Source organism: Drosophila ananassae, chromosome XR (assembly GCF_017639315.1).
Source record: "Drosophila ananassae strain 14024-0371.13 chromosome XR, ASM1763931v2, whole genome shotgun sequence".
NCBI lineage: Eukaryota > Metazoa > Arthropoda > Insecta > Diptera > Drosophilidae > Drosophila > Drosophila ananassae.
The window spans coordinates 18,399,336-18,420,444 of NC_057932.1; the positions used below are offsets into that span (position 1 = coordinate 18,399,336).

At 40.9% G+C, this 21,109-nt stretch overlaps 2 protein-coding genes across 6 annotated transcripts in view; one reads left to right on the forward strand and one right to left on the reverse strand.

The window, feature by feature from the left end:
• The window catches only part of LOC6504485 (neuroglian), a 42,899-nt gene that overhangs the window by 8,562 nt on the left and 13,228 nt on the right, over window positions 1-21,109 (forward strand). For all 5 annotated transcript variants that reach the window (XM_044717518.1, XM_044717517.1, XM_044717519.1 and 2 more), the window contains exons 2-3: window positions 7,052-7,339; window positions 7,815-7,944. In XM_044717518.1, the coding sequence (XP_044573453.1) occupies window positions 7,267-7,339; window positions 7,815-7,944 (203 nt within the window). In that variant the 5' untranslated portion in view covers window positions 7,052-7,266. The remainder of the gene's footprint in view (window positions 1-7,051; window positions 7,340-7,814; window positions 7,945-21,109) is intronic.
• LOC6504430 (actin cytoskeleton-regulatory complex protein PAN1) lies at window positions 1,624-5,584 on the reverse strand. Its single transcript, XM_001966958.4, has 3 exons — window positions 5,213-5,584; window positions 1,906-5,145; window positions 1,624-1,839 (listed from the first exon to the last, which is right to left on the reverse strand). The coding sequence occupies exons 1-3, from the start codon at window positions 5,445-5,447 to the stop codon at window positions 1,781-1,783; spliced, it is 3,534 nt and encodes a 1,177-aa protein (XP_001966994.1). The 5' UTR covers window positions 5,448-5,584; the 3' UTR covers window positions 1,624-1,780.

The window sequence follows — 21,109 nt, forward strand, 5'->3', positions numbered from 1 at the left end:
GGGCTTTCCCAGGCGTGGCTAGGCTAGGGGGAGGTGGAAAATTAGTCACCCGGGTATGGGGCATGCCACAGAGAGCACAAGCAAAGTTTAATTAATGATGAAAGCGAACCACAACGAGAGGGGGAGGGCAGAGGGCCGAGGGCTTATTAATTTGCTCTGATTAAAGGCCCGCGATGACCCCACAAGAGTCATTCAATCACTCTCTCCATCTCTGACTACACTGCCACAAAAAAATAGCAGGATTGAGGAGGAGAAGGAGGAGGTGGAATATCAAGAGGTTGCATTTCTAAGCCGACTAATGAATCAGCAGCAGTCCCACTTGCCGGATGACTAAGCCCCCGGAGTGGCAGGCAGGAGAGGATGGAGGATGGGAGGTGACTACGATGACTACGACGGCTCGTGACTTTTCAACTGCATTGCAGTGGAAGGCAAAGGGCCAAGGTTACTCCAAATCACAGTCGGTTTAAGGGAGAAATAAGCAGAACTTTTTTTGAGTTCATATTTTAGGGTCTAGGGCTTAAATTCTTAGGGGTTTACTATAAAATATATAGAAATTAAAAGCCTAAAACAAGAAATACTAGAATCTTAAGGTTTTTTAAGGAGGAATTCTTCAGGGAAGCTCTTTAAAAAATATTTTAGAAAGTCTATGAAAAGATTAAAAAGAGTCATGAAGGCTTTAGAATCAAGTTATTGAAGAAGTTTGCTTAAAAATCCTTAAAAAGCCAATAGGATGTCAATAATTTTAAGTTATTACATTAATTTTAACTACAAATTAATAAAAAGTTATTTAAAATCATAAAAAAAGGAGGAAAAATAAAGAATTTTATAATCTTTGACAGCAAGAGTCGAACATCGAACCCATAATTCTCCTAAATATTTTATTCCTATATATATTTTTAAGGAATAATATAAAAAATTCCTTTTTATGGCAAGATTCCAACTCATAACTCTTCTAAAAAAAAGGGAAAAAAATGTAGGAAGACAAGACTCGAACCCTTAGCACTCTCCTACTATTCCTAATAGTTTTCCTTAGAAACCCTCCTTAATACACTCCAAAAAACTTCTCCCAACTCCCCACCCAACAGATGTCATAAAGCGAATTAAAAATCATGATTGTTTCCATTTCACGGATATCAGAAGCAATTCCCGCAAATCGAAAGCCAAAAGTGCATTATCCTGAAATGCCTGAGCGGCATATGTTGCATGCCCCGATGCCCAGACCGGTCTATAGGGGATATAAAATAAATAGAAGGATATAAGGATAGAAGGAAGGGCTGCTAGTCCAAGGGTGGCGGTGAATTTTTACCAAATTAATTAATTAGCATAAATTATCAATTAAAATGCGCTCAGTCGGCGGGTCGGGCCAGACTGGAGAGATGGGGGAAGGTATTTCAGGTCCTGCAGGATCATTGCAACCACCATGGGGTGTACAGGGTGTACGGGGTGGGTGATAGTGTCAGCTGGCATCCTGGCACCCGGGCACCCTAGCACCCTGGCACCTTCCTGATCATCCCCCATTAATCAACTTCCTTTCGACTTTTAAGTCCCTGTCTCCCTATCACCTTCCTCCCTATTGCAGGACCAGACTATAAAAACATAAATTAAAAATAAAAAATAGTTTTTAAATTAAAATTAGTTGAGTCACATTCCCTTTTCGTGTTACAAGTTGTACTTTATTCAAATAATAAGGGTCTTAGGCTAGAAAAAAAAAAATTAATCGATATATATCGATATTAAATGACTTTTTGTCTAAAAATAATCCTCTAATACTATAATTCGTTTAGATCTCCACCACATAACGACTGCTTCCCGAGGGGCTTATAGAGTAGTAGCTGTTCTCTAAAAAAAAAATAAAAATATTACTATTAGAGATGTGTTTTTGTCGATAAGTATCGATAGACCCACCTTCGTCGCTATCGAAACTATAGAAGTTGTCATCGTCGCGGGTCATGGAGCGTCGGCTGCGTCTCTGGTGTTGGATTGTTATCGGATTCTGGTTCTGGTTCGGATTCTGGCTGGGATTCTGATTCTGGCGAGGATTGGAGGGACTTGTGGTGGGATTGTTGTTGTTGTTGAGGTTGGTGGGTGTGCGGCTGCGTCGATTGCTGGGAAAGGATAGCGGCGATCCGTACTCCGATCGACTGCAGTTCGAGTTCTGACGATCCAGAGTGAGGTCCTTGGTGTCCTTTGTCAGAGGACTCTCTCCCTTGGGCTTCTCCTCCCTGTCGCTGTTGTTGTTTAGAGTGATTTGTGGAATCACGACCACATTCCGATTAGTGGGCGTTAGCGAGTCGATAACTCGTATCTTCTGAACCAGGACCTCCTCCTGACGGAGCTCGTCCTCCTCCTCCCGCTCGTACTCCTCGCTGTGCATCCGGCGGGGACAGAGGCGCGGCCGCCCGCCCTCGAACCGGGAGATCAGCTTGTTCACCTTCCCGATGTCCCCGGGCCGGACCTGCTCGTTGTAGGTGAGCCGCAGGGAGCTGGTCTTCACCAGGGGCTTGGCCGGCCGCGACATGGAGGCGCTTCTCTGGGGCAGAGAGACCCTAGCCGGGACCGGAGTCGGGGCGGTGGTCGGTGCCTCCGGTGCCTTCGCCTCGTTGGGGGGCGGCTTGGTTATCGGTAGTGGTGGGGGGACTGCATCGTATATCGGCGTGTTATCGATAACTTTGGGGATGGGAGGCGGCCGCCGTTGGGGCAGGGGAGGCGGCGGCGGAGAGGCCGAGGGAGGGCGCTCGGACAGAGAGTCGTCCAGATCGATGGCCTCCACGGGAAGCTCCATTTCCAGGTCTTCCTCTTCGTCATCCTCGTCCTCCTCCTCCGGCTCCCCCTCTTCTTCCTCCTCCTCCTCCTCCTCCTCGTCCTGGGCCATGAGACTCTCCCGACTGTTGCCGATCTGAGGACTCTGCACGCGTATCCTGGTCACCCTGGTGTGGCCCTCGTCCTTCTCCTCGATGCTGGAGCTGATGCTCCCGGCACTGATCCTCAAGACCGGGGCATTCCGGAGGGCCTCGTCGAAGTCGGCGAAGGCCGAGGCAGTGCCTCCGCCTCCGGAGGCCTCGAAGATATCGATGCTCTTCGGCTTGTAGAGGGCCGGGGCTGGCCAGGCCTGCTCCTTCTCCCGCTCCCGCTCCTGCCGGAAGCCGGAGATGATCTGGTCGTTGGGCAGCCAGGGACTGGCCTTGGGAGCGGGGAGCTGCTGGGGCGACGGGCTCTTGGTGGCCACCGCAATGATCAGGGTGGATTCAAAGTTGTCCGAGTGCTCCTGGTGGATGAGGACGCGCGGATAGTCCTCGTCGGCTATCTCCTCGAGGGACTCGCTGCTCCAGGCCGTCGTGCCCGCCCCGCCCTTTGACGCCGCCTGAATCTCCGCCAGCTTCGCCATCTGGCGAGAAGCGTGGGCGGCCTTAGCTGCCGGTAGGGCTGCCTGATCCTTCGCTGGAGGAGGAGCCGGAGCTGGAGCCTCCTTCTCCCTCTCCCTCTCCCTCGGCTCGGCCAGAAGCGGTTTCTTCCGGCGGATCGGATCCTCCGGACTAGTCTCCGGCTGGATCTGGCCAAACGCCTCGTCAGCGGAGACGTCCTCGCCGCTGTCATCGCTGTCGCTGTGGTGGTAGGTGGCCTCCAGTTCGTTGTCGTCGTCCAGCTCCACGGGCTCATGGCCCACGGTGTTGGGCTTCGGCTGCTTGGAAGCCGCCCCCGCCGCCTGTCCCTGCCTCTGAAAAAACTTGATCTGGTGCATCTTCTCGTTGAGCTTCCCGAGGGTCTTCTCCAGCTGGCTGCCCAGCAGGAAGCCGCCCAGGACTCCGCCCGCCACGGCGGCCGTCTCCTCCTTGGGGGCCTCGTCCTTGCCGGTTCGCTTGAAGCTCTTCCGCCAGTGCTGCTGCAGCTGCTCCGTGGAGGCGAATCTGCCCAGGCGGGCTCTCAGGTTCGTGGCGGAGCTTGGAGGCTTGGAGGCTGGATCCTTGCCAGGCTCCTTCTTCTCCTCCGACTCCTCCTCGTCGTCGGTGTCCTGGCTGGTGGGCGCTTTGGGCTTCAGCTTGGCCGGCCGCTTGATGGACTTCCTGATCCGCTTGATGTTCTGCCTCAGACCCGACTTGGTGGGGGCCACCTCCTCCGACGGTGGCTTCTCCGCCTTGGTCCGCGAGAGCTGGGGGAGATTGGGGAGACTGGGCAGGTGGGGCAGCTTGCTCAGCAGCTGCTTGTAGCTGCTGGAACGGGGCGGAGGCTGGTTCTCCTTGGGAGGCGATGCCTTGGCCTCCTCATCCTGGTCTGGATCGTGCTCCTGACCCGCGGCCTCCATCTCCAACGGCGGCTTACGGACCTTGGCGAACCGAGTGGCTGCTATTCCGGGCTTGCGGCGACTCGGCAGCGGAGGAGTGGCCTCCAGCCCACTCTCGTCCGTGTCCTGGTGGCCCTTGTCCCGCCGCTCGAACTGCTCGTGCTCCACCTCGTCCTCCTCGAAGGTGTTCTGCCGCGTCCCGGCCAGGGTCTTGATCTTGATGTCGTAGTTCTCGGCTATCTCCCGATCCCGACGCTCCCTGGCCCGCTTCTCGGACCTCAGCTCCCGCTCGTACTGCTCCACGTAGCGGTCCACCTCGATGTTGTCCCGCCGGACGGTCGTCTGCTTGGCGAAGATGTGCTTCAGCCGGAGCTCGCTGAGGCTCTTGTAGCCCTTCTGGATCCTCTGGGTGAGGGTGGGTGGCTGCGAGGGCCTCGATCCCCCGGCTGCCTCCTCGCTACCGGAGGGCATCTTGATGGGACTGATGGGGCGGGAGGCCCTCTCCCCGCTGCCCGGGGCATAGTAGTCGTCGTCCAGACTGCCGGCGCTCCGGTAAGTGCCCGGCTGGGACTCTGATCTCCGGATGTCCTCCCCGGCCTCTCCACCACCGCCGCCGCCCTCGTACATCAGGGAACTGATCGTGGAGATCCTCTGGGGCGTCCTGTTGATGAACTGCTGGGATGTGGCGGCCACCTGGAGCTGCGACTGGTACGACTGCTGGTGAGGCGGTCCGGTGTAGCCCCTGTCCTTGGTGGAGCCCGCATTGGCCCTGGTGGAGCCCGACTTGGAGCTCCGGAATATCTTGCGGCCTCGCAGTTTGGGCAACGCCTTCGGCAACTTGATTTGCGGCAGAGATGGCAGCTTGGCTGGAAAGGATAGACAGGGATTGGAGGATAGACTGAAACTTAAGGAAGATATGGGTTATGGGACTACCTCGCAAGCTGTCCACATCCAGGCGCTGGCACAGATTACGGAAGTCCATGGAGGAGCGATTCTGTTGCCTGTCCCGGTTGGGATTCCTTTCCGCCTCCGGATCTGGGGAGTTTCTGTGCTCCAACTGGGAGTCCGACTGCACCTGCTGGATCTGCTGCTGCTGCTGGTGGTGGTGGTGATGATGGTGATGGTGGTGGAGGTGTTGGAAGGGCTGGAACTGCTGCTGCTGCTGCATCACTTTTCTGGTTCTGGCTCGATTCCCTTTACAAATCCAACAAATCAAAGATAAATGGAATGCGGATCGTGGAACGTCCGTTGCAGTTCAGCATTTTAGCCAATTTGAAAAGGCTTTGGCGGAGAACAGGGCAGAAAAACACAGACCACGGTCTGCCGCACTGGGCACCTGTCAATGGAAAAGCGTTAATTCAATTAGCGTCCTAAAAGGGGGGGCCGACACACACCCACCCCCTCCATTGGGGGTGTTTTTCTTTCTAACCCTTTTTGTTTTGGTTCGAAACAAAGAGTATTTCCCCCCCTATTTCTGGGGGGCTTTCTATTTTTTCAAAAGGTTGAACCAATAAGGACAATGCTTTAGGGATTTATTGGAAAATCCTGTGATATTTGGTCACACTTGGTCACACTTTTTTAATTTGTTAACATAACTTCTTAACATTTATGAAATATTTCTCATTAAAAGCTGGTAGGGTTTAATTTTAAATAGTTTCTGATACTTAAATTTATTTATTTTAATGTTTTCTACGTTTTCTACCAAAATCCTTTAGTGTTTATTTAGAAAGCCAGTGTTATTAAGGCTTTTGGTCACACTATTTTGTGTTTAAAAGGGTATCTAACCAATAGTGTCTATTTTATTCTTACTTGCTTCTCCTCCAAGCTCTCTGTTGTCAGTTGTACAATTTGCTAACTGCCCTGGCACATTTTCCTAACCAGGTCTATGACGCTACCAACCACCTGCCACCTGCCATCTGCCACCTGCCACCTGCCACCCCCTCCATATACGCTGTCACTATTTTGGTGCAATTCATTGACGGTTGATGGGGTTTGTGACCAAAACGAGAGGTTCTCTGTTGCATTCCATTCTCTTGGCCATTTCCTCTGCCAGTTTTCTTTTCTATTTCTATTTTTTGTATATTTTTATTTTATTTATTTTGTCAAGGCAAAAAAAACGTCGCAAAAGTAATAAATTGGCAATAATCGATACTATTTTTTGTTTCTTCTGTTTATTTTTGTTTCGGTTTCTGCAGTTCGAAATGGCAAATAGCATTCGATATCGAATTTTCTATTGAGGGTCGCTGTTCAAGGCGATAAGGTGTGTTTTTCTCTCTGTCCTCGACTTGGAACCAAAGCTGGAAAAGTTTCTCCAACTAATTGTGCTTCGTCACCTGCTGGGACAGACTTCTGTAATTTATTTTTGTAACTTTTCCTAAGTACTAACACCTAAGAAAGCCTCTGAAAGTCTTAAATGAAAACTCTTACCACCATTATGCATTCAGAACTCGACATCTGTTAGTCATTAAGTTAGCGATGCACTTTCGTGTTGAATAATTGCATTTTACTCACAGCTCCTTTTCACTTTTCTCTCTCTATTTACAGCTCCAGACCAGAAGCCACCCACTCGCACACCCACACCAGACTTGTTCTTCTAGATATTAGATTTTATATATATAAATATATATATATAGTATGAGATATATCGTGAGACCGCCCCTCTCGCTCGCGCCGCCTCGCAATTGAAAAGTGTCTTAGGTTTTCCCGCCTCGACTGGCACCTCCATTATTATTATCATCGCCATTGTTATCAACGTAATAATTGTATTTTCAGTGCGGCATCTAGACATCTAGGCATCTAGTGGCGGAAAATTAAATAATAGAAGCTCGCTCGGCTCGCATGCAATTTTCATTTGAGCGAAAATTGCCTGAAATTGTCTGAAAGAGAGCTGAAGAAATTAAACCACAAATTAAATACAACATTCCATTCCAAAATATTTAATAAAAAAAATAAATAAACAATAAAATATAACGACGAGGAGGAGCAACATGTGGCGGCAGACAGCGATGCTGGCCGCGTTATTAGTGGCTGCCCTCTTGGGCAGTGCAACGGCAGGAACAAGTGAGTATTATTATTTAAAATTATATATTTCAGTGACGAAATAGGCTACTAGTCTGTTAAAAATAAATCCATAAATCCCCCCGTAAATAGTTTTCCCATTTTCCATTCATAATTCACTTGAAATTGTATTTTTAGAACGAAAACAAATATAGTTCAGGTGCATTCTTCTCTAGAGAAGACTTTAAAAGAACTCTTCGGAAACTGCTCCATAGATCACTTGAGATTTAAGGCACAAAAGTGGCTTTAGAGAAGTCCATTCCCCCCCTCTTAAGTATTCCCCCAAGTCCTGCTCCATTTTGCTCAAAATTAGTGAAGCAATTCTTTTTTTTTTTTTTTTCAAATAAGATCTAAAAATAAAAGATCGTGGCTCGTGGGGAGGACACTAATTTATGCGATCAATTAGTGCTAAAGATTTACAATACGCATCGATCTTGCTGGGATATATATTTATATACTTTTTCCTAATCTTTTTCAGCCAACTCTCCACCTCGAATTATTAAGCAACCGGCACCCGGAGATCTTTTATTCAAAGTAGCACAACCGAATAAGGAGAGCGACAATCCGTTTATCATCGAATGCGAGGCTGACGGACAACCAGAACCAGAGTAAGTACAAGATTATAATAGTCATAGACTATAATAGACATTGATAGGAAATTATAGTAGCTATAAGGTCAGGGACTATGATATTTATAAGAGAGATAAGAGATTGGAATAGATCAGAGGTTATAATAGTTATACATAATATCTGATATAATAGTTATAGGTCAGAGATTGTAATAGTTGTGGGTCAGAGACTAGAGAGTATAATATTTATAAACAATATTTGATCTAAGATCTGAGATTATATTATAATAGTAATAGATCAGAGATCTATTAAGTCTGATATTAAAATGGATCATCGATTACAATGGTTATCAGATCAAAAAATGATAATATTTATAGATCAGAGATTGTTTTAAAGTTATAGATGAGAGAACTATTAGATCAGAGTTTCTAAAAGTAATATATGACAGATTATAATAGTCACAGATCAGAGATTATAATAGTTATAGATCACTTATCTATTAAATCAAAGATTATAGTAGTTGTAGATTATTATAATTACAGATTTGAAATTATAATGGTTATTGATCCGAGATTATACAAGTTCTGATCTAATAGTTATGGAGATAATACTTATAGATCCGAGACTATAGTAGCTATAGATCAGAGATTGTAGAGATCAGAGATCTGAGACAATAGTTACACATCAGACACTTAATAATACTTATAAAAAAAGACCTAGACTCTTACTAAATATATCCCACAACTAATTCCCTTTCCCATATCTATTTTTTTGGCTCCAACAACTACAAAATAGAGCCTCCCTCGTTTTAAATCTCATAAATCAAATCTTAAGCACTCGCTTGTTGAAAAATCCTATTAAAAAAATCACATACATTTTTTGTTTATTTATTTTTTGTTGGCCTTGTTGTTTTGGGCCACGTTGTTGTTTGTTTATTACGAAATTTAAAAAATGTATTATTGGAAGAGCCAGCAGGAAGCACGTTTGTATTTATTTTTTTTAAGGGAACTTGATATAGTTACTCTGCCTGCAGTCTTCGGGCAATAAAAAGTGGAATTAATTGGTTATGGTTTCTTCTTTCATTTTTATTACAAAAAAATAATAAAGAATTTTTATCATTTGTTTATAATAAAAAATAAATTTTAGCTCCACCGGAAATGAAAATAAAATCAAATAATTCCAATTTTTAATCTCCTGGCAGCGTCTTACTCAGCCCATGAGTTTCAAACTTGTTTTCAAAACGAAACGTGTTTTTTTTTCGCAATTTAAGAACCATTTGATCACTTTGGTTTATTTTTAATATTTATTTTTTGTATTTCTAACAATGCATTGCAATCTGCTTAGTGACTCATGTCTCTGATTCGCTTCAAAAATGCGGAATTTAAAGTTGAAATGTATTTTGGTGGACAGCGGCCAGCGGCCAGACAGCCAGCCAGATGATGGTTGATGACCTCATTGTGCAAGAACTAAAAAAATACAAAAAAGTAATAAATAAACCAAAAAATGAGGGAGCAGCGGCATGACGTGCCACCCAAAACACAAAAATAAAAGACAAATTCCAAAGCGTCTGTATATTTTTTTATAGGGGAAAACGGGTAAGAAAAATAGCAGGAAAAATATGAGGAAATTTTAGGAAGGTCTGGGGGTTTTTGAAAAGTTAAAAGAATGATTAAGAAACATTTATTTGTTTATAGAAATAAAAAAAAAATGTAAAGAAAATATTTTCAAAAAGAAAAATAGGTTGAAAAATTGAAATAAATAGAAAGGGAATTTTTAGAGGATTATTGAGGAATTTTTAAAGTTGGAAAAACATATGAGAAACAATTTTAAACTTAAATGTGGGGAAAAATAAAATATAGAGTTTCAAAATATATATATTTTATTATTATATTTTAATAATAATGTATAATAGTGAAAAACAAATATAAAAAATATTATAAGCAATAGTAAATAGACTCAAGAATAGTTACTAAAATATTTTGCAAAAATAAGAAACCTGAAGAATGAATATTTTCGAGAGAAAAAAATCGAAAAATAAATAGAAAAAGTCACAAAAAATTCTTGAGAATTTGCTACTACTCATGGGTATTACTTGTCATTAAAGATATTTTCTTGAAAATGAAGCAATTAAATGAAAGTGCCAGAGGCAGAGGCATGGCTGCAGTAAGCGTTGGCAGAATATCAACAGATGGCCGAAAGCCGAAAGCCAGACGCCGACGTCAACGACATACTGCCAGATACGCCTACACTGAGATACAGATACATCCGCAGCTCGACAGCCAGAGCAAAAGATACATCTACATCTACATCTAAAACTAAAGTCAAAGCTAAAGATACAGCAGCGAGAAGTGAGAAAAAAAAATAAAAATGCAAGAGCTAGGAATGAGATTGTTTATTTTTACACGAACTCTCGTAGTCGCACTCGTACGTAGAAAACTAAAATGGGTTAATAGTGGGAAATGGGAAATGTGTGCGCTTTTCATTCCCCGCCCGCCCCGTCTCCCTCTCTGATTTTCCTCATCCTCTGCTGACTCTCTGCTCTTTCACGCCCCGGTGCCAGCAAGTGGTTCATTTCTACGGACAGGTACAGTGTGTCGGGGAAAAAAATATACAAAAAGTGTCTATAGAGAGAGGCTTTAGGAGCAATCGGACACTATCAGAAACCAGTTTTACCGGACCGGATGGTCAAGCACGTTGAGAATATTAACCGAAAAAAAAGCAAAAATAATAAAAAAAAATCAAAGCCGGCTAGGAAGGAATTACGTAATTTTATGGGACACTTTTTTCCCATACAACATATAACTTATAACTTATAACAGACAACATAATTCCAATTGCAACATGAACTGCAAACATCTGGCCAGCAGATTTGAATTCTGCAAGAAGTTAATGATCCCCTGGACCCATGGACCCGCTTTATAGGGCACATCAAAAAAAATAAATAAACAAGCTTCCAAAGATATATTCTATTTTTGGAAAATTGTTGCGGAATTTTCTGCGCAAATAAATCCAACAAATCTGGGAGGTTATTAAACGGAAATTGCCTGGCCAATTTTCATTTTTTTTTTTTATTTATGTTGGCTATGTAATAAAGTAAATTACTGACATTTTTCCTTCGTTTTTTCCGCTTTTTTTAAATTCATAATTATTTGGTTATGCCTAAGTGGTTTAAGTGTGGGTTTAACTAGCAGACAGAGAAATAAATAGTTAATAAATGTTTTGAAAGCAGATATTGATTCATAAATGATTATGGAAGAGTGAGGAAATCGATTTTAGACAAGTTGTTATCGAAAATATCGGTTTTCTAGGGGATTTGAATATTTTTTAAAAATTAAAAGAGTTAAATAGAAGAGCTAATTGTTTGTAGCTAACAAGTTGAGAGTTTAAGAGTTCTCGAAATACATCGATAATTATCGATAGTCTTCTTATACAATTTTTTATATTTTTCAGAAATTAAATATGGTTGTTGTTTTTCTCTATTTTTATTTCTTTATATATTTCTTATGCTCTTATGCCTTTGAGTTATAAAAATAAATCGATAATTATCGATAAAGTGACAATTTCATACCCAATCGAATAATTTAAGCAATTCCCATTGACTTGCCTTGACTTTTTCTAAATGGAATGGCAGTTTCTATATATTTTTTAGTTCTACTTAAATTACATCACTTCCCTCCCGCCAAGTCGAGCTTAATTTGTACTCTTTTTCCTCAATTTTGTATTTATTTTTTATTTCTAGTCGAGTGTGCATTCTAGCTATATCTGCATCTGTATCTATATATCTATACATCTATCTATACGCCTCTGTGATTCAGCCTGACATACTTTTATTGTTGTCATTGGCTGCTGTTGTCATTTGTTGCTTTTGCTTTGCTTTTTCTGTGTTTTTTTTTTTATTTTTGTTGGTGGAAAATGCATATAACGCAATACAGAGTGCGTGCACAGTTATTTTTAGAGACCGAAACCCCAAAGATCAGACCAATGATTATGTTAATAATAATGATGTGCCTGTTGGGGCTTCGGACTTGGGTCTTTGCTTCATTTTCCATTTTTAGCATATCCATGTTAATGACAATGTTCCAGATTTTCTCTCTGAAAAGTGGGCGTGGTGGCAATTTGTTGAGTTTTTTAAAAATCTAGTTGATAAAATAACAGAATTTGTAAAAATAATTAATCAGAAATCATTAAGATTTCAATCATTTATCTGGGAATTTTATGTGAAGAAATATTCAAGTCAACTTTCCCTTTCTTTCCAGTTTTCCCCTGCTCTCCGCTTATTTCCCCATTTTTCTTCAATGAATTAACTTCAAGTTGCTTTAAAAAAAAAGTTCAATTTACATAGGTTTTCGATCCCCCCCCTCCCTTTTGAAATGCCCTTGGGCTTCTTTTGTCTTATTTTTAAGTTTGTTTAAAGGGCCCTGCTTCGGCTGTCTGTGGCTTTTTTCTTCTATTTTTATTTGGTTTTGTTTGACTTTGAAAAGTTGGCTTGAACTTTGAAGAGAAAAACTAGTTTCCAAGCTTGAATGTGTGAGTGGGAGCCATGACAAAACACAAGGGCTTATCTTTGTTTCAAAAAATAGAAAAAAAAAGCAAAAAAAACATTTTGAAAAATGATCCAAAAGCTTTGAGTTTGAACCTTGAGGTTTAATCTAATTTTTACGCTACAGTTTCTTTAATAAAATAAAATTATAACCATTTGATAGGAAGAGAAAAAATAATAATAAATATTACGCATACGCCCTGTAGCTAAAAAGGGAGCTGGGAGCTCCGAGCGAGAGAATTTGAAGGTCCATTGATTTTTCACACCACATTACACAAAAAGTCCTTCAGATTGTGAAGCTGCCAGTAGTTCCATGTCCTTGAATGTTATTTTTCTCCCCTAACTTCCACATGGCATGTCCTTTAGCTCCACAACTCCTCCCCGAGGCTCGTTAATTTTGTTATTTTAGCCTCATGTTTCTTTAATGACTTTGTCTCGCCAACTTGGCGTCAACAGTTTTGGGCTTGGGCCCCAAACTTGACTGTCATTTGGCACTCCTCCCCCTGGAAAGGACGTCTAGGAAGTAAAGGATCAAAAAATATAAAGGAATAATAATAAAAACTGCAACTGAACAACAATTCAATCGTTAAGTAGTCCGATTAAAATCCGAATCTTTCAACCCCAAAAACCAAAAAAGAATGATGAAGACATCAACTGTCTGGGGGAGACATGATGAAGTACAGTGGGGCTTTAATAAAAAGGATAACAAGGGATAACATATAATGATATTTTGATTTTCAAAAGACTTCTTCGTCCATTTTAGCAAATTTTTAAAGCAATTTTATACCTATGATTTAAAATTTTGGTTGTATTTGAACATTTATTTAAAGTGTTTAAAATTAAAAAAAAAATTAATAACATTTTTTTCTTCCTTAAATACTTTTTTTTATTTGTTGGCTTGGGAAATTATAATCATTTATCAATAATAGGATTATAAATTGCAAAAAATAAATATAAATATTTATAAATATATATATTTTTTTTATTAAATAGTCCACTTTATCCTAGCTTCACTGTAGTAGACCCCTCTCCACTCTCAGCAACATGATTCATGCGTATCAATCAAACATTTTGGGCTCACAGGACTCCAAGTTGAACACACACAGGATACAGGATACAGGCTACAGGACACAGGAGCAGTGGGCGGAGAATTACTAAGGGGGAGTGGGGAGTGGCTGATAAAGTGGGTGGTTAAGGTTACTGGATGATGACGTCGTCATTGTTGTTGCCGTCTCAGTTCTTGCCATTTTGTCATTTATTCGGCTTCTATGCCCGTCCCGCTTCCGCTCGCTTTCCGGCTTAATTCGGCTATTGCGCATATCTTTGTACATAATGTACTAGTATATAGCCAAGTTGGTACATAAAGGGTGTCTGTTGTGCTGGAGGACAGTGCTGGGGGGACAGTATCTTTTGTCCAAAGCCCGATTGGCATATTTAATGCAACCAAATTGGAGAAAATCGATGGAAAAAATGGATCGACGAATAAATGGATATTATGAGTAAGGCTTCTGCATTTTTCTTCCATGGCAAGTGGGGTGGAAAGTAAAGAAATAATTTATTTACCAAAATCATGACTCATTCTTGATGATTTTAGGAGCATTTTTGGCCAATAAATAAATTATGTTTTAATGGAATTTAAGAGGGAAAGTTTAAGAGGGATTAGACTAAGCTTTAAATTGAAAAGTTAAAAGAGTAAGGTAGTGGAGTTCGACTCCAGACTGAAATAATAAATATATTTTTTTTTCAGACTTTTCTTGGTAAAAACTGGTTAGTCTGTAAAAGTTGAGAACTTTTTCTTTCAGACTTTCTCACAGATTTATTATTTTGAACCTGTTTTGTTGCGTTAACTGCATTTGTGATCACATACTGTATGTGTACTGTACTGTATGACTCTTTTTATTCTTTTGCCTGCCGACTTCTCTAACGGTCTCCCCCCCTAAGTTCTGTAACTCTTTAACCCTTTTATGGGGTTTTATGGCTTTTCTGAAGTACTACAACCAAAAAGAAAATAATAATTACAAACAAGAAGAGCTGTGTTCCGCTTTCGAGTCTCATGGCTTTTTAATGACATTGCATAAGAGGTGGGTCGTCGCGTCGTTGGTATTTGAATAAAAAATAGTAAGAAATGCTAACCAAATATTTTCGTAGCTCATTTCTGCTTCCGGTACAGGTGTCTGTCCGCCACAGGTGTGTCTCGGCGGGGCACTTGGGTCTTCTGCCTTGGGCCATCTTTTGGTCTGGTAACTTTTCGTTTTCTTGGTCGGATTCCTTCCGTTGTCGGGTATCGCATATCGCATATCAGAAGCTTGGTTCGTGCTGTCAGGAACAGTAATTCAAGACCGAAATCTAACTAAATGGTGCACTTGAAGAAATTATATGAAAACAAGAGGAAATAATAGGGACATTGGTTCTCTATGGAAGCAGTTTCCTACAATTTCTAGTGTTTAATTTGTAGTTTTTTTTAGCTCCCTATTTTTCTGAGTGTAGTTGCCCATCGATTTGTGTGCAAAGGAGATAGCTACAGTCTCCATATGTATTTTGGGGGATGCCCCTTGGGCGGCCAGAATTCAGTGGCTCCCTTTGGCCTTTGGAGCCAACAAGGGAAGTAAAAATGAACAAAAAGCCTGGCCACAAACTCGCATTAGAATCTATAGTAATTATAATATTTTAATAAAATGTAATCTTAAATATTCAATATTTAATAAACATTTCTGTCTAATATCTCTTAAAATGACTTGTCTGAAACTCTATTTTTATGATTTTTTAATCATTCCCCCTCTTGGTAACTCTCCCACTGGGCCAGCACCACCTTCTATTATTACTTTTTGTTTTTTTTTGTGTGTGTGTGTGTGTGAGTAACCCCTTTTAAAAAATTCCCACACAATCCGCCGCATCATCATCATCACCGTCCTAGTCTATAGTCATCACGGCTATCGTCATAATCTGCCATGGCTCGTAAAACCAAAAACGGCTTCTTAAATATGTACAACATGCAGACAATATTTGCATGTCGTTAGACATCTCATCCTCCCACTCGATGTCCTGGCATCCTGTTGCAACATCGACAAAAATAGAAAAAAACAGACCAACTCCTGAGGAAGGAACTCCATTCATTCGATTCATTCAAACACACACTCACAAAGGACTTGGAGTGTAGTGTGTATGGGAATGCGGGTGATGCAACCCTTCAAGGATATGCCGCACCCCCTAGAGACCCTCTTTCCCCCCTTTTAGTACAGTGGGATTAAATAGCATTTTTACTAGAATTATTTTTATATTTTTCTGATAAAGTTCTATTAACTAAATAATTATCTAAAAATTATTCAATTAAATTATTCCTTATTTTGATGAATAATTTAAGAATTCAACTCCACTGTCCTCTGTTTTGTGAGAGACCCGTCTCATTTCCCATGTCAGATGTTAAGTACAAAGTTTACTCCCCAACCTCCACTCCCAATCCCAACTCCCAATCCCAACCCATTTTCATTTTGATGTTGCATGCCCCTTTCGGTGACTGCAACAGCACGGCTTTCATTCAATTCAGTTGCCGGAGTTCAGCCGGAGTGGAGTTATTCCTCCTTGCCTTCCTATGCTTCCTATGGTGTTGGCTAACTGGATGAGTCATCGTCCTGTCAGGACTACTGCCGTTCCTCCATTTTTCAACCCGTTTTCATAAGCCACCTCTTACATGGCGAATCCGATCCCCCCCACGACTTTCCACCGAGAGTGGCACGTGGCAACTGCGTTGCTGTTTGTTTTAGTTAAAAGCGTTTGTTGCTCCCGTCTAATCCTTTTCATTCCACACACACACACCCACACACACGCACAAATCCCGACGCTCGTCCTGGCAAATCGATAGGAAATTTTTTTGATCACTCGGAGAAATATTTTGGGGAAATAAGGATAAAATAAAGGGAAATAAAGTAAGAAAGCTATAGATCTCCTTTTGAAATTCCCATTCCCATGTCTCTCTTTTGAACGGCAATTATGTCGTTTTAAAACTACATAAAGAGCTACTTTTAAAACGACATATCTTCTCTTAAAACATTACTAATTTCTTGCTTTAAATTTGAAAAATAAAATTTTCTTTTGAAATTGTTTTCAAACACAAATATGTCTCTTTTTTTGAACTGTAGTTATGTCGTTTTAAAACTACATATCGAACTCTTTTAAAACGACATATCTTCTCTTAAAACATTACTATTTTCTTGCTTTAAATTTTACAAAATAAAATTGTATGACTCTCTAAGACATCCTAAGAGTTAAAAATACTCAAAATAATAGTTTCAAACCCCCCTATTTTGTTCAGTGCACCCCTCCAGCACTTAATGTGCTGTAATTGCAATTGAAAACGCATTGAAACACACATAACTGACATTTGACATGACTGATCCGATGTCTAAAGATATATAGACATTCTGGGGAAGATGTTTATGAGATCCCATCGCGGAGGGGGACTGGGGGTGGCCCCAACCACTTGAACTTGAGGTTGTTCCTCAACAAGAAACAAAAAAAAAGAGCTACATACAAAAAAAAAAAGACATTGTACCGATCACTTCCAGTTAATTTCGTCTGGCTGTGAGTTGATGACTTGATGATTGCCTCAATTCCTTCAGTGATTCTGATGCGTGTCTCTTGTAATTTTAATTTATTTCCTCACTTGCTGTAATTTTAGGGCAGAAAAAAAACAATAAACGAGGGAATCGGAAGAGAGATCTACAGAAAAGGGCACTACAATGTCAATTGTTGTTTAAGAAAATATATTTTTGGGCAGTGAGATCGATGTGTATGTCGTTCTAAAATCCCTTCTTTTTAAAACGACACATAACAAATCCTTTAGCCTGTACAATTTTCAGATTTCTTCATCAACTTTGCATGTTTATGGCGGATTATTTTTTCGTAGAATTACATAATTTGTCATAGTGCTGGGGTGGACATGATTTAGTTAACTTTATTAGAGTGCACACTCCAGGGTGGACCTTGCTGGTATCCCTCTGGGACCAGCCAATGTCACACCTAATTTTGGGAATTCATTTCCTTGGAGAAGTTTCTCGGCCAACAAAGTCCATCCATCAACTGTTGCCATGCCAAGGGGTCACGAGTCGCAGCTCGGAGCTCGGAGTCGTGTGTCACCTGCTTTCCTCGTCCTTTAGCACTCCCTCTCTCTCTTTCTCTTCCTGCCCCTATATCCTTTTGGGCCAGTTCAGCTCCATCGAACTATAAAAACATTGTTGTTTGCATGTTTTCCGGCCATTAATGAGCCTGCCGGCTTGGTGGAGTTTCGTGTCCCATTTTTCGTGTTTGTAGTTTGTTTTCTGTTTTGTTGTTATATAGTTTGTTGATACCCTGGAGACACCTAGGGCTCATGACACCCCCCCTCAGTTGCTTCCTGGGCTTTGGGGTTCTTTTTTATGGTTTAATATAAAAAATATATACATTTCTCGCTTTTACTTCAGAGGTTTGATGTTATTAGTTAGTGGGGAATCGACCCACGAATGTTTTAAGGTATCCCGCTTAAAGATCGAATAAGAATAATAAAAGATATAGACATCGAAAGGGGCCTGAGGCGGATAACTTGCTTTTTTGCAGGGGTAACTCTAGGAAAATTGTAAAAAAATATCGAAAAAATATTTTGTGTCAGGGTTTTGATGCAGATTGGTGGGGAATCGACCTACAAATGTTTTAAGGTATTCCTCTTAAAGATCGGATAAGAATTGGCAAAGATATAGACTTCGGAAGGGCCCCTAGAAGGATATCCCACTTTCAACAGGGGTACCCCTAGGAAAATTTTGAAAAAAATTGAAAAAATATTTTGTGTCAGGGTTTTGATGCAGATTGGTGCAGAATCGACCCACAAATGTTTTAAGGTATTCCACTCAAGGATCGGATAGGAATTGACAAAGTTATAGCCATCGGAAGGTCCCTAAGACGGATATTCTGGATTCTACATGGGTACCCCTAGGAAATTTTTGAAAAAAATCCAAAAAATTGTAGTCTCTGGGTTTTAATGCAGATTGGTGAGGAATCGACCCACAAATGTTTTAAGGTATTCCGCTCAAGGATCGGATAAGAATTGACAAAGATATAGTCATCGGAAGGTCCCTAAGACGGATATCCTGGATTCTACAAGGGTACCTCTAGGAAAATTTTGAAAAAAATCCAAAAAAAATTTGGTGTCAGGGTTTTGATGCAGATTGGTGCAGAATCGACCCACAAATGTTTTAAGGTATTCCACTCAAGGATCGGATAAGAATTGACAAAGATATAGTCATCGGAAGGTCCCTAAGACGGATATCCTGGATTCTACAAGGGTACCTCTAGGAAAATTTTGAAAAAAATCCAAAAAAAATTTGGTGTCAGGGTTTTGATGCAGATTGGTGCAGAATCGACCCACAAATGTTTTAAGGTATTCCGCTCAAGGATCGGATAAGAATTGACAAAGATATAGCCATCGGAAGGTCCCTAAGACGGATATCCTGGATTCTACAAGGGTACCCCTAGGAAAATTTTGAAAAAAATCCAAAAAATTTGTTGTGTCAGGGTTTTGATGCAGATTGGTGAGGAATCAACCCACAAACGTTTAAAGGTATTCCTCTTAAAGATCGGATAAGAATTGACAAAGATATAGCCATCGGAAGGGCCTTATAAGGATATCCCGACAAGAAAGGATAATAAAGAAAGGCTTCGCAGGCTTTTATGCAAGTTGTACTGTAGTAACTTTTTTGTGTCACGGCACAATTCACTGCAAAGAAATGTCAACAAACTACTGATTACACTGATGGCCAAAAAACACGCCCAGCCCAGTTTCCTTACATATTTCAATTTTATTTCCCTGCTTTTCCGCGCTTTTCCACCCGCGTTCTTATCCACTTTTCCCTGGGCTATTTCTTGCTTGATTTTAGCCGAAAAAAGCCTTTTGCTGTTCAGCCAAAGGACTTAATTTTTTTTTCTGGCCAACCCTTGTCGTTAAAGGACCTTCCTGCTCCCTCCCATTCCCTTTCCCACAAAAAAAAAAAAAAAGAGAAAACAAAACCCCTTAGGCCATTTAAAGTTTTTTGGCTTTTGGCCGTCATATGGCAGTAGGTGGGAAATTTCCAGGAATTAATTTTGGAAAAAGTCCAAGAGGAATACCCTATCCCTGAGGGATTGTATAAAAAAGTGACTAATTTGGTGAGGAAGTAATTAAAAATTAAATGAGGAAAATGCGTGTGGAATTAAAATATAGGTTAATTATATACACTAACTTGGTGGTTATCTCTTGGGAATTTTATTAACAAATTGTATTCAAAACTTCCCAAAGAAAGTCCCTAATTCCCAATCCTTGGCCCACAATATGTTCAATATATTTTTATGATGGAATAATTGTATAAAAAATGACTAAAACCTGTTGCCTAGAGTATAATTACTTGTGGCTAAGTGCATCATATCCTGGCCACATCTTAGCCACTTGCCTTCCCATTCTCGAGCCCCGTTTGGACTCCTTGGGGCTCCTTTTTGTTTGACTTTGGTCTGCCGCCCCCCTCCACCAGCTGTCTGAGCTCCTTCTAACCCCCCCCCTTCTACTCCTCTCCAGTTAGTACACTTTGCTCACTTTTCCAAACCGCTTTTTTTCCCCTATATGTATATACTTTCTTTTTTCTTGTGCTGCCTTTGGCTAAACGCGGTTTTGGCCCGGGCTTGGGCTCCTTTCTTTTAGCATTTTCCACTTTGTAGACACAGACACACACACATCGGGAAATCTACAATGGGGGGTAGAAGGATAGGGAAGGCATTTAAATGAGGGCTTATTATGAAACACATACAAGTTAGTTTGAAGTTTAGAAACAAGGTGGAAACTCTTTTTTTTTTAAATAAATTATTTTTTTTTTTAGAGGTTTGTTTCATAAAAAGCCAATAAAATTGTTATATTTTTATTATTTTATATATTAATTATCATATCTATATTATTATTAAAAAATTGTTGCTCTCGAATTATTTAGTTTGCTAAGTTTAAAAACAACTCTTTTTCTTAAAAAAATACGATTTTAGAACTGCTTTTCAATACTTTTTATTCGAATTTATATTAAAAAAAAAAAAAACACTTTTCTTCAACTACTCTTCCACTATATATTTTTCTTAAAAAGCTTATAGATTTTCAAATATTTCCTATTTCTTTTTATATAAAAATAAAATTATTTAAAATCATATTATTTATATTAGTGACCTCTGCTGTTTCTTTTGTATATGTGCGAGTGGCACATAGTATACAAATATATATATATATATTTTATATAGTAACTGGGTTAGGGCAGATGCCGGCCGGTGGGCGTGGTTGTGCCCCCCACTTTACGGCTCCTGCGAGTGAGCGCGCAAAAAAGTATGCTATGGCATTTTGTTATTTTGCAACCCCAAATACAGCACACAAATGCAAAAGAGGCAGGAGGGAGTCCACAGTCCACAATCCTCACTCCCCCATTATGCAAAGCAGTGTGTATGTTAGTATGTGTGTGCTTGTGTTTTTAGCCGTGTTGATGAGTCATCAGGAGCCATGTCCTGGCACTTCTTGGCGCGTTTTCTATCCAGATTTCTATCGTAGAAGGCAGAAGGCAGTGGCTTGGCTAGAAGGGGGTTGGCTTTGGGGGAGATGGGGATCTGGGGGTGGTGGAGGCGAGTTAAGTGAAGCC